The sequence below is a fragment of the Halyomorpha halys genome, unplaced genomic scaffold, assembly GCF_000696795.3.
Source record: "Halyomorpha halys isolate HHAL.00 unplaced genomic scaffold, Hhal_1.1 Scaffold1392.1, whole genome shotgun sequence".
Classification (NCBI taxonomy): Eukaryota; Metazoa; Arthropoda; class Insecta; order Hemiptera; family Pentatomidae; genus Halyomorpha; species Halyomorpha halys.
The window spans coordinates 86154-98792 of NW_027104914.1; the positions used below are offsets into that span (position 1 = coordinate 86154).

A 12639-nucleotide genomic window follows, 5' to 3' on the forward strand; every position below is an offset into this window, starting at 1 on the left:
TGAACTCTGGTACTGTAGGTAGTTCGAGGAGCTGATGTAGTTCCGGAGGCTTCTTCTTCTTCCACGATGTAGTGGACCATCCTCCGCAGCATACTATCCTGGAATCCCTGAAGGTGGCGCTGCGTCCCATCAGAGAAGTAAGTGAAGAGTGGTGCTCCGTAGAGAAGTGCCGGCCTCAGAATGCTCTTCTAAACTTGGAGTTTAAGCCGCAGAGAGAGCGCTGGCGATGTGAGGAGGTGGTTTAGTCTGTAAGACCGCCTTCGTACACTTCTCGTTTTCTGGTAGAGGTGAGTGGAGAACTTGAGATGATGGTCCATCTACACGCACAGATACACTATCGAGTTTGAAGGGGAAATGATGGTATTGTCCAGTTTGAGCTACAAAATTCTGTCTTAGCTGGGTTCATGGTGATGTTTAAATTACCCAGGCGTTGAACAATCTCTTTGCACACCACTCCGGCTCGCCCTAGGGCATGTTTGGGGTTCATACTGCTGCTGTAGATGGCGATATCGTCGGCATAGGCGGCGACCGTAGCTAGTTTGTAATTTGCACCAACTACATCAGCGGTATAAATTGAAAATAGCACCGGCGATAGAACCGCTCCCTGTGGAACTCACACACGTCAATGGGATGGAACGGGAAATCTCGTCTCGAACCCGCACAGAGATAGTCCTGTTGTCGAGAAAAGACGCTATTACATTGTAAAGTTGCTCTGGACAGTCGTGGTCTATGAGCTTACGACATAAAATGCCGTGAGGCACAGAATGGAAGGCCTTCGTGCAATCTATGGAAATCATGGCTGTAGCATGATTCCTATTTAAACTGGAGGTCACCTCATTTTGTAGCTTCATCAGATGGTGTTCTGTGCTCAAGCTAGCCTGCAAACCAGTCTGCTCGTAAGGGATAACGGAGTGTTCATCACAGAATTCTCGAAGGTAATTCAAGATGATCTTTTCGTATACCTTAGCGAGATGTGGTAGGAGACTTATAGGCCTGTAATGGTCGGCATCAAATCTTGTCTTCTTCGGCTTGAGGAGTGGAAACAGGATGGCATGTTTCCATATCTCGGGGAAGTATCCCAGCCTCAAGCACGAATTGTACAGGTTGGTGAGTTGAGCGATTCCCTTCCGTGGTAATTGTTTTAGCAGGACGGTCTGTATTCCATCGTGACCAGGGGCCCGGTTGCCATGACATCGTCTCAAGATGGCCTTTAGTCGTCGAGGTGAGACAAACATATAGTTGTTCTCACGAGCCATGGTTGGAATTGAGAGCAATGTCCCAGTTCGCGCCTCAATATCCCGCTGGTAGGAAATATCTGACTTATATCTTGTGGTGAGTTTAGTGTTGTAATGTTGGGTATATTGTGTATGTTGTCGTATACGTGTGTTTTATGGAGAATCCAGTCGGCTTGTCGAAAATTGTATTTGATGTCTGTAGGTGGGGTTGGTGTTTGCCTAACTGATAGAATACTGATAGGTGGTCATTGTCACTAAACTCTAGTGTAGTGCAGTTAGTGAATCTGTATGGTTGATGCTTGAGAGGTAGGTCAAGTGTAGATGTGTATGTGGGGTTTGATGTTTGTCTGTAGGTGTGTGCATCAGGGTGTATTATTGTGTATTTTGTTTTAGTCAGGTAGTTTCCTAGTGCATTGCCTTTTGCGCAGTTCCATGAGTGGTGTTTGGCGTTTAGATCAAATCAGATGGCGTTTAATTGAGGTTGAGGAACCTCTTGGATGTTTGTGGTGGAGGGCCTAATGGTTTCCCTCTTTGCTTGCAAGGCGTTGATCTTGTCAGCCCTTTTTTTACATTTTGTATATGAGGATACATGTTCCTCGTCACAATGAATGCACTTTGGTGGGGTGTTTCTTGGGCATTCCTTTATGGGGTGGTTTTCCCCGCAGCGGACGCAGATTGTTATTCTGCCGCAGTAGTTTTGAGTGTGGCCAAATTCCTGGCAATTGTAACATTGCTTGGGGCCACCGATGTTTCTCATTTTTTCAAATGAGTATATCATGTGGTCTATGGGACCCACTTTTTAAATATCATCAAGGGTTGTTGTGTGTTCGGTTGTGACAATAATATGCGTCAGCTCAGTCTTTTGCCCGGCGGCATTTGTTTTTTGCATTCTATACAATTGACGGAAACCAGGAAAGCGTTCCGAGAATGCATCACTAATTGAATCTAAAGGGTGATTAAGGTCAAACCCTTTGATAATGTATTTTTTGAGAGGTTTGGTACCCCGTGATGCATATGTATAGTAATATACATTTTCCATTACTTCTAAATAACGAAGGACTCTGTCGTAGTCTTGTTTTGTATTTGTTAAAATTTTGTTTTCCTCTTTTGAGTAACGTATGGTGAAATTAATAATGTTGGCCTGTTTAAAAGCATGCCGTAATTGTACCGCCGATACCGGTGTTTTAATTACTATAGGTGGTGGTCTAACTTCTTTTGTAGTGTTGGTTGTGGTGCTTGTAGTGGGTGTGTGAGTGTTGTGTGTAATATTGGTCTCAGAGAATCTGTCGAATGAATTATTGAGTTTTGTTTGTGGTGATTGGGGTCGAGGATCAACCCGGGCAATATATTTTGGCTTTATTTAGCCTTGCTCATCAGAGGGGGTCGTGATGCGACGTCTCTTACATTCCCTAGGGGGGTTGGGAGATGCCTGTTTTGTTAGTTCTGTAATGTGACCGACAACCATTGCCGTTGGATTCGTCATGTTAAAATAAATTTAAAAAAAAAAACTTAAAACAATCTTAGGCTAAAATAAAAGATAAACTTAATATATGGCAAATAATAGATTTAAAAACTTTTAAAGAAACTGTTTACTCACGGGCCCTCACATGGTGAGGGGAAGCTAAAAAGGCAATGACGTGGCAATGACTCAGTTTTCAGAAAACCGTTGGTGACGTCAGAAGCAAGACAGTAGACTAGCAGGAACAACGTAACGCTTCCAATGGCAGGCACTGACTGAAATCAAAGGTAAGTTCGGTGATTCTACTTTAATGACTGGATAGAGGCTGCGAGCGAATAAGTTTTCGCTCCTCCTCCCAACATATTTTTGGAGCCTAAGGTGAGATTGCCGAAATTTCTTTGATTTGTTTAATTATGTGGAGATACATTTAGTCGCATTAAATAATTTCATTTATTGTTAACATTTATTTTTAGAATAAGATACGCTTTCGCTTTATATTCTGCTTAGGCGTTATGAATGATTTAAATCACTTTCTTAATAGTAATAAGTTTTTTTTCCATTTCAGATTTGCATGTAGTTTAATCATATTTAAATAATGTTTACTACAATTTACCGTAATGCATATATATGAATCTCAAAACGTCGCCAAAATATAGTTGTTTTCATTGACTAAACTTAAAGTTCCTCAAAAACATAGATAAGCTACATAAGGACTCCTCCCTATATAGCTAACAGATAAATGGAAATAATGGCGCCGACACTTCTCTACGGAACACCACTCTTCACTTACCTCCCTGACGGCAGAATGGAATGGTCCGCACTACATCGTGGAAGAAGAAGAAGCCTCCGGAACTGCATCAGCTCCTTGAACTGCCTACAGTATTGGTCGGAGGCATGTCAAGTTCTTCGACTCCCTCAAACATCTGACCAAATCACTCTTCCAATCACTGAAACCAGCGCCCCCTCCAGTACCCTGGCAGGACCTCCACCCTCGTAGCCAATGATGTACCGCCCATTGAAATGAGGATTTTTGGAAGTTGTGGAACAGGTTACGTGCAGGGAGGCGAACCTCTGCTTCTGATTCGTTTCGTAGGAGCGCCCTGGTGTTTTAGAGTTGTCTGCGTCCTGTGATATGCCGGTAGCATTTTTCCTTTGCCGAACAAAAGCTATAACACTGTCCACCGAGGGAAACTCTTGTCCGGATCCCAGAGAAAGTTCAAACTGTCTTCTGGTCTCTGGGTCCAACGCTCTAAACGCAAGCGTGGTAAGAAGGAAGTCCGTAGTGTCCTTGAGTCGCAATGTCCAAGCAAAGCATCAATGCTGTCAGCGATACCTGTCCAAAACTGCAGTTGAAGTCTATTTTACGGTGAATTAGCACGTTCGCTAAGACCTGCGGTCTTATACCTCTCCAAAACTCGTTTCCAGGCCAATTTGCTTCAACAGGAAATCTGGAGATTACCGCTGCAAATTCACCCTTCAAGGCGCCTATAAGGTAGCAGAACTTCTCGATATTGGATAAGGTGGGCTCATCATGTATCAACGACGTAAACGTGTCATAGAAATGCAACCACTTAAGGAGATAACCTAAAAATGTTGGAATAGGGATCCTTGGCAATTGTGGTTTCTGTGTGTAGGTTGCAATTTGATTAAATGTTGAGCAAGCAGGAAGCATGTAATGTGCTGTAGCTTTCCTTTCTTCGCGATTTTTTCGAATTAATAGAAGAGCCCACCAGCCTTCATTAGTTCCTGCTTTAATGAGTCGTAGAGCAGGTGCCAAGAGTCATGGGGAAATGTATCCTATTCTTCAATAGCGACAGCAAAGTCTTCACGCTCCGTCCAGGCGTCCCTGAACTCAGTCCAGAACTGCTTAGCTTCGCTCAGCCTCACCTCGAATACCGCTGTAACAGCGTCGCTAAGGGTTTCTACATCGATGCTGGAAATATTCCGTTTTACACCCCGCATCCGCCTTTTCGAGTAGGTTTCAGTTGCGTGAGGGCCAGCACATTTCACGCACCTAGCCTGGTGATGGCAATAGGCCTTTGTGTGCCCTAGGTTTTGGCATCTGGTACACTAGACAATTATAGGTTTTTGCTATAATGGTGCCCAGACACCTAAAATTTAACGGTTGAATAAACTACCCTTGTAACCTGAAATATTTCAGGATTATTTCGGGCTGGCTCTAAATCGACAAAGAAGGTATTTTTCGATGGGGTGAAGAACGCACGATATATTTCGTATATTGTGGCCAATTTCTTCTAGACCTAATTTGATAGCGTCTGTGGAAGTAGATGAATGAAGACCCCTTAAAACCACTCTATATGCCTTCTCTTGTTTTAACTGGTAGCAATGAAAGTCGTAGTTTTTTTGGGTCAAATAATTTACAAGATTTTTGTAAAGTTCCTTAGTTGTTGTGTTGATCTTTATGTCTCTAACTTGTGAAAAATATCTGAAGTTTGGCTGTCCAATCAAGTTAGCAATTTTTTGACCGAACGAAATGAATTTTCAATACTGCTGACAAGTATAGGAGGTGGTTCAGGTTCAGAAAATCCTCGAGGCTCTGGAATGTTATTAGGTGGATTTTTTATAGTATTGGAATTATTGCTAGTTGAGGTGGTAGGTGTAGGTGTGGTTATTTCAGGTTTCGTGGCTTTAATGCTAGTTTCAGGCTGTTCATCTGGCTTTTTGGACTTGGTTGATTTATTTTTTTTGTTGGATTATTTGCCTGCCGACCCGGGGGCAGCCTTTCTTTCTTGCTTTTGAAGTGTTCGTCTCTTTAAATATTGTGAATCGGTCTCACTTATTTCTAAAATCGGGGCTCCAAAATTAATTTTTAATTGAAGATTTTAAGAATGTTCATTAATAATATTATTAACAATAGTACTTATTAATAAGTATATAATACATAGTTTATAAGAAACATATTTTAGGTATTTATTGTAACCAAACCCATAATACCAATATATAATTGAAATTCATAAGAAATATCGTAGAACAATAGTCATACAATTGTTATTTTATTTATTTATTATTATTATCTTTTAATTATTTTACTTTCTTTAGCGATTAAACGTTCATCTTGCTGCTAAATGATGGACGTGGAAAGGCTTATTGATGAAGTCAGAAAGTATCCGGTTCTGTACGATCAAAAGAACGAAAGGTATAGAAATACTGAACATAAAGACAAGATCTGGAATGAAATCGCTACAACTTTGGGTTCTCCTGGTACATAATTTTTTTTAAATTTAAATTTAAGATATTAATATAATAAGTTGTTGATAAAACGTGTCTACTCAATGCTTGTATCAATTGTAGTTGAAAGAAATAACATAAGGCTTTGTATTGAATACGTACCTATTTTAACTATTTCGTTCAGTCTGCTATAAAACAGCATGCGCATGTAATTGTTTACTTTTACTTGCCTATATATGGAATATCTGTATATATAGTAAATGGAAGTGTGAACCTAAAAAGTTTCGATTTTGATTTTTCAATGTAAATAAAGGTTTTAAGCCCTCCTGAATCCAAATAGCCTAGATTCGCAAAATAAAAGTCTCTAGGTTGGTGATAGTTCTACCATAACTGTCGATGTTATAAAATAAACAAGTAAGAACTAGAGATGCGACAACGACAAAAAAACATCGATGTTGAAAAAACATCGATCTTTTTTAACATCGATGTGATTTTTTTTAACAATTTCAGTAACATAAGGTCAGTCAAAAGTGCTTTTCCAATCAAAGAATAGGACATCAACTACAAAAAACACTGATGCGTTTAAAATATCGTTGCTTACAATACATTACCAAAAATACATCGATGTTTATGAACAACTATTTCAGAAAGATAAAGTCTGTCCCAACGATCACGAATTCGACGGCCTGTCAGAAGTGGTATTTGAAACTAAGAATCCGACATCGACAACTAAAAACATCGATGTTTTAAAATATCGTTACTTACTATACATTACAAAAATACATCGATGTTTTAAGATATCGTCACTTACAATACATTACCCAAAATACATCGATGTTTCTGAACAACTATTGCAGAAACATGAGGTCTGTTCCACCGATCCCGCATTCTACGGCCTGTAATAGGGATGCGACATCGATAAAAAAACATTGATGATTTAAAACATCGATGTCAAAAAAACATCGACTAAAAAACAACTTTTTTTTAACTATTTCTGTAACATAAAGACAGTTCTAAAGACTACGCATGCTCCAACCAGTCAGAAGTGCTTTTTCAATCAACCAATAGGACATGAAATCCAAAAAACCTCAATGTTTTTAAATATAGTTGCTTACAATAAATTACCCAAAAAACATCGATGTTTTTGAACAACTATTTCAGAAACATAAGGTCTGTTCGAACGATCACGCATTCTACGGCCTGTCAGAAGTAAGTTTTGGAACTAAGAATCCGACATCGACAACAAAAAACGTTGATATTTTAAAAATATCATTGCTTACAATACATTACCCAAAATACATCGATGTTTTTGAACATCCATTTGAAGAACATAAGGTCAGTTCCATCGATCACGCATTCTACGGCCTGTCAGAAGTGGTTTTGGTGTTGTTGTTGATTGTTGCTTAAAGGCGTAAAACCCTCTGGTCATCAACGCCTAAAGAAGTGGTTTTTGAAACTAAGAATCCGACATCGACTACAAAAAACATCGATGTTTTTAAAATATCGTTACTTACAATGCATTACCCAAAAACATCGATGTTTTTGAACAACTATTTCAGAAACATAAGGTCTGTTCCAACGATCCCGCGTCCTACGGCCTGTAAGAAGTGCTTTTTGAATCAAAGAATCTGACAACGACTAAAAAAACATCGATGTATTTTGGGTAATGTATTGTCAGTAACGATATTTTAAAACATCGATGTTTTTTTGGTAATGTATTGTGAGCAACGATATTTTAAAAATATTGGTGTTTTTTTTAGTTGATGTCGGATTCTTTGTTTCAATAAGCACTTCTTACAGGCCGTAGGACGCGGGATCGTTGGAACAGACCTTATGTTTCTGAAATATTTGTTCAAAAACATCGATGTTTTTGGGTAATGCATTGTAAGTAACGATATTTTAAAAACATCGATGTTTTTGTAGTCGATGTCGGATTCTTTGATTCAAAAAGCACTTCTTACAGGCCGTAGAATGCGTGATCGTTGGAACAGATCTTATGTTATTCAAATGGATGTTCAAAAACATCGATGTTTTTTGGGTAATGTATTGTACGTAACGATATTTTAAAACATCCATGTTTTTTGTATTTGATATAGAGCGTGAAGGTTGGAGGTACTTTATTATTCGACCACATTGTTGATAGGAATCTATTTATACTGTAAATTTTTGGTTTTCATTTAGTTACTTTTGGAAAAAATGAAAAATTGGGACAAAACAACGTTGTTTAGAAAACATCGGCTTAAAACATCGATGTCGCATCCCTAGCCTGTAAGAAGTGGTTTTTGAAACAAAGAATGTGACATCGACTAAAAAATCATCGATGTTTTAAAATATCGTTGCTTACAATACATTACCCAAAATACATCGATGTTTATGAACATCTATTTGAGTAACATAAGGTCTGTTCAACGATCCCACATTCTACGGCCTGTAAGAAGTGTTTTTTGAAACTAAGAATCCGACTTCGGATGTAGCATCGATGTTTTAAAATATCATATATAATGTTACCTACAATACATTACCCAAATTTTTATTTGTCATTGTTATATATTGCCTATTTCTTAACTGTATTGGTAGTATATAACAAATTATATATGTAACATACCTTTCAACAGTTTGAAGACATAAATAGTGAAATAATGCTGTTATGTTGTTAAATTACCTCTATGTGATCATTTTTATTTGTAATTGTTATATATTGCCAATTTCTTAACTGTATTGGTAATATATAACAATTTATATATGTAACACACCTTTCAACAGTATGAATACATAAATAGTGAAATAATGCTGTTATGTTGTTAAGTTACCACTATGTGATCATTTTTATTTGTAATTGCTATATATTACCAATTTCTTAACTGTGTGGGTATTGAAATTGATGGCAAGATGACGTTTATTACTTCAAGTTCATCCACTGTATATTAATCTATAATAATATTTAGTAAAATATGATTATGTTTTGTGAATTATACTCCTTTAAAATTATTTGTCACTTTTGATGGATGCAAGATCAAAAAGGTAAGAAATATTCTGTAAGAGGGATGTCACCAAGCTTCTTACAGAATACTTCTAACCATGTGATTTTTTTTATTCTTAATATCTTACTAATTTCCAAACTGTATAGGCAGTCCTTATAGTTTTAAATGAAGGCGATGATAAAAATACTTCATTAGGGATTTCAATTTCATCTATTAGCGTAAAAACAAACAATATATTATAAAATGTGATTATGTTTGGGGTGTTCTACACTATCATCAAAAAATAAATCAGTAATACACATAATATTCAAAAATTAGTACCTAGGTTGGTACTATATAGTAATAAAATATTGGAATTTGGTGTAGAAACATATAGAGGAATTAGTATCCAATTAGAAATATTTAATAATAAAATATTAAAAATTATTAATCAAATCAAAGTTTAATAATTACAACTTCGATTGTTATTATTTTTTAAATTGGTGACTATGTTGACGAAATTTGTATCTTGAAGGAAATGGATAGAATTGACAGTAAGGTATGCTTACCTAAATATGTTAAAAACGAATTAGTCAATCAGACAGATCACGCGCATTTAATTATAGCATCGGAATAATGCTACTCAATATTAGAGACCGAAATTATGTGCAACAAAAAACCTAAAATGTGGATAATCGTGCAGTACAAGCTCACAATGTGTATTAAACACTCTAATATCAACTTAATCGTTAAATTTATAATATTAATGGATGGATACTCCATTAATAGTTAATTAATTATTTGCATTAATTAATTCATTAAACTAGAATAATGCCTTTTATATTACAGCACCCATTTTTGAAATTAACTACCAAGTTTACGACTATTTTTATATTGTTATAATGCTTATTTTATATATACATTGTTTTTATTGAAAAATAACACAGGATAAGAAGGATTAGAGGCTTTTGGAAACCCAAGTTGAAACAATAATATGATTCCAAGAATATTCGTCACTTGTGTTTACTTATAAGTTAGATTTAGTAAACTATAAATTATTAGTAAAAAATAAAAATAATGTAAATATAAAACGTTTACATTATAAAAATAGTCGCAAACCTGGTAGTTAACATTATTTATTTTAAAATAAAATATTTTTTTGTAAATTGTTCTTTTGAACCAAATTCAAAAAGTTTTCACTAGGTCTGTTTCAACGACCGCTTCATATAATTATCCACTTCATAATCAATTGTTTAAAAAAAAAATTAGATGTTACAGTTATATCAACCAAGCAAGGTGCACCAGGCTGATCTGGTATAAGTAAATAAAATAGAGTAAATATGTGATTAATTTTGTGTTGTATATTTGATTTGAAAATAAAATATTATTTTGTAAATTGATCTTATTGATTTTCTCATATTTAACTCCATTGAACCAAATTCAAAAAGTTTTCAAATACGAGGTCCGTTCCAACGACCGCTTCATATAATTATCCACTTCAAAATCAATCAACGATATTTTAATATTGAGAATTGATATTTTAAAACGTCGTTGTTTTTCTGGTCGTAATTTATCTTTATCTCGTCGTTAGCGTGAAGGTTGGAGGTACTTTTTTATTCGACCACATTGTTGATAGGAATCTATTTATATTGTAAATTTTTGGTTTTCATTTAGTTACTTTTGGAAAAAAAAATGAAAAATTGGGACAAACGTAAAACATCGATGATTAGAAAACATCGGCTTAAAAATATCGATGTTTAGGAAACATCGGCTTAAAAACATCGATGTTTAGGAAACATCGGCTTAAAAACATCGAAGTCGCATCCCTAGTAAGAACCTTAAGGTAATAAAAAGTTTTCTGATAGTTATTTGAACATTTTATATAAACACTGCTTATAGCAGCAGGCTCAACGCAATTAGAACAACGCAAGAAATATAGAAAAACATAAATTTTTTTGACTTGTTATTGTAAACAAAAAAATTCCATCTAAATAGAATTTAAAGGAAGAAACACTTTATTTTAATTGACAAACAGCCAGTGACAGTACAAATAATAATGGTTTTCTACTTAAAACAAAAAATTGTATTTATTATACAGGTTCCTGATGAAAAAAGGAATAAAAAAATGTCTTTTAAGGACCAGTATTCTATATTTATTTCAGGATTGAATAGTGCAAATCCTAGGTGCTTCTGAGCACTGGTAGTGATAAATACGAATGCCAAACTAATACCATACACGCTTCTTAGTCCTTAAAAGACAGGACAGTTGGAACTTTATTTCCTGACCATTTCACAACTATCCCATCGCTTTTCCACTATCCTTAGTTTTTGTTTCGTAATATATCACTTTCAGATTATCGTTTCAATTTCACTGCCATCCAATCGCTCTGGAGATGGTGTCGGCTTATACGTGCATGTTAGTCTCAAAGTCAAAATCTTACTTCTATCCCCTTCTCCTAACGTTCCACCCTTATTTCATACCATAGCCTATCGTCGTAATTCTGTGGCTCGAACTCTGCTTTAAGCTCTGCTACCAGTCCTTCCCATATAGATACTTCTCTTTATAGAGGCCTAAATGTTCACCAAATAAATCATACGCCGACTCGAATAGTTCTTTTATCGATGTATTCCGAGAAGTCTTTAATTCTGAGGCTTGCTCCAAAAATGCGGTAAAGCTAAGGCCTTGCCCATTCCCGCAAAATTCTATACCCCAGTCTTTAACGGGCATCTCATATACTTTTATAACTATCCTGTCCTGTTTACTCTCTGAACCCGTGTGAGCTGTAGATTTTTCACTAGATATCGATTCTTCTAATTGGGTCTTCATGTCGTCGTACAACTTAAGCAATCAGTAATAATTTTACTGGAAGATTGTTGATTGACCGTGTGTATAGTATGAATGGAAAATGGTCCGGGTGCTGTAAAAAAAAAACTCAAATAGTAGAATTATACTATATTATTGAGCCAACGTTTCGCCCCACGTTGCAGGGCTTCGTCAGGGCTAAAACCTTTCTGAACCTCAATATCACCAGACCAACATACGACGTATTAAACAGATCCTATTTAACAACAATTTCCCTCCGAAAATTACTAACAAATTACTCGATTCTTACATTAACCGTGTTACTCCAATCCCTCCTGTCCTCAACCCACTCCACCACTTTTTCAGTACAGGTCGCTTCCGTATATCCCCATTCTTTCCGATAAAATTCAAAAATCTTTAAGATCCACTATTCCCACCCAACGTCTTGGCTTGAAGTCCCACAATAAAATTTCCTATCATTTTTTCAAATTGAAAGAACCTATTCCTTTCTTACACCGTTCCAACGTGGTTTACCGGATACCCTGTTCAACCCCATGCTGCAATTCCTTCTATATCGGCGAAACTAAAAACCAACTTAAGAACTGCATTTCCCAGCATAAAACTTCCATCAACTCCTGTAATCCACTTGCATCTAAATTATCCGAACACGCATTAAACCTGAATTATACTTTTAATTTCGACAATCCTTCCATTTCTGCCACTGTCTCCAACCACACCAAACGTCTCATCTCAGAGTCCATTTACATAAATTTGACTGAGAATTCCGTCAATCATAAAGTTGATAAAGACCGCATCTTCCTTACATATCGACACATTTTGAACATTATAAAATCCTCATAATTTTTTTTTTGTTTACTTTTTTCTGCATTTCAGAAAAATTTTCTTGTCATATCTTTTTTTCTTGTTTTTCTAAATTCTCACTTTTTTTTTTAATTTATTTATTTTTTAAATTTATTTTCTTATTTATTTATT

General features: G+C 36.1%; 1 protein-coding gene across 4 annotated transcripts in view; it reads left to right on the forward strand.

Annotated features, from left to right (window-relative positions):
- Nucleotides 1-12639, forward strand: part of LOC106689551 (uncharacterized) — a 39719-nt gene that overhangs the window by 3624 nt on the left and 23456 nt on the right. For 2 of the 4 annotated variants that reach the window (XM_014434569.2, XM_014434573.3), the window contains 2 exons: nucleotides 2888-2981; nucleotides 5755-5916. In XM_014434569.2, the coding sequence (XP_014290055.1) occupies nucleotides 5781-5916 (136 nt within the window). In that variant the 5' untranslated portion in view covers nucleotides 2888-2981; nucleotides 5755-5780. The remainder of the gene's footprint in view (nucleotides 1-2887; nucleotides 2982-5754; nucleotides 5917-12639) is intronic. The other 2 variants (XM_014434571.2, XM_014434576.3) reach the window with 1 other exon arrangement.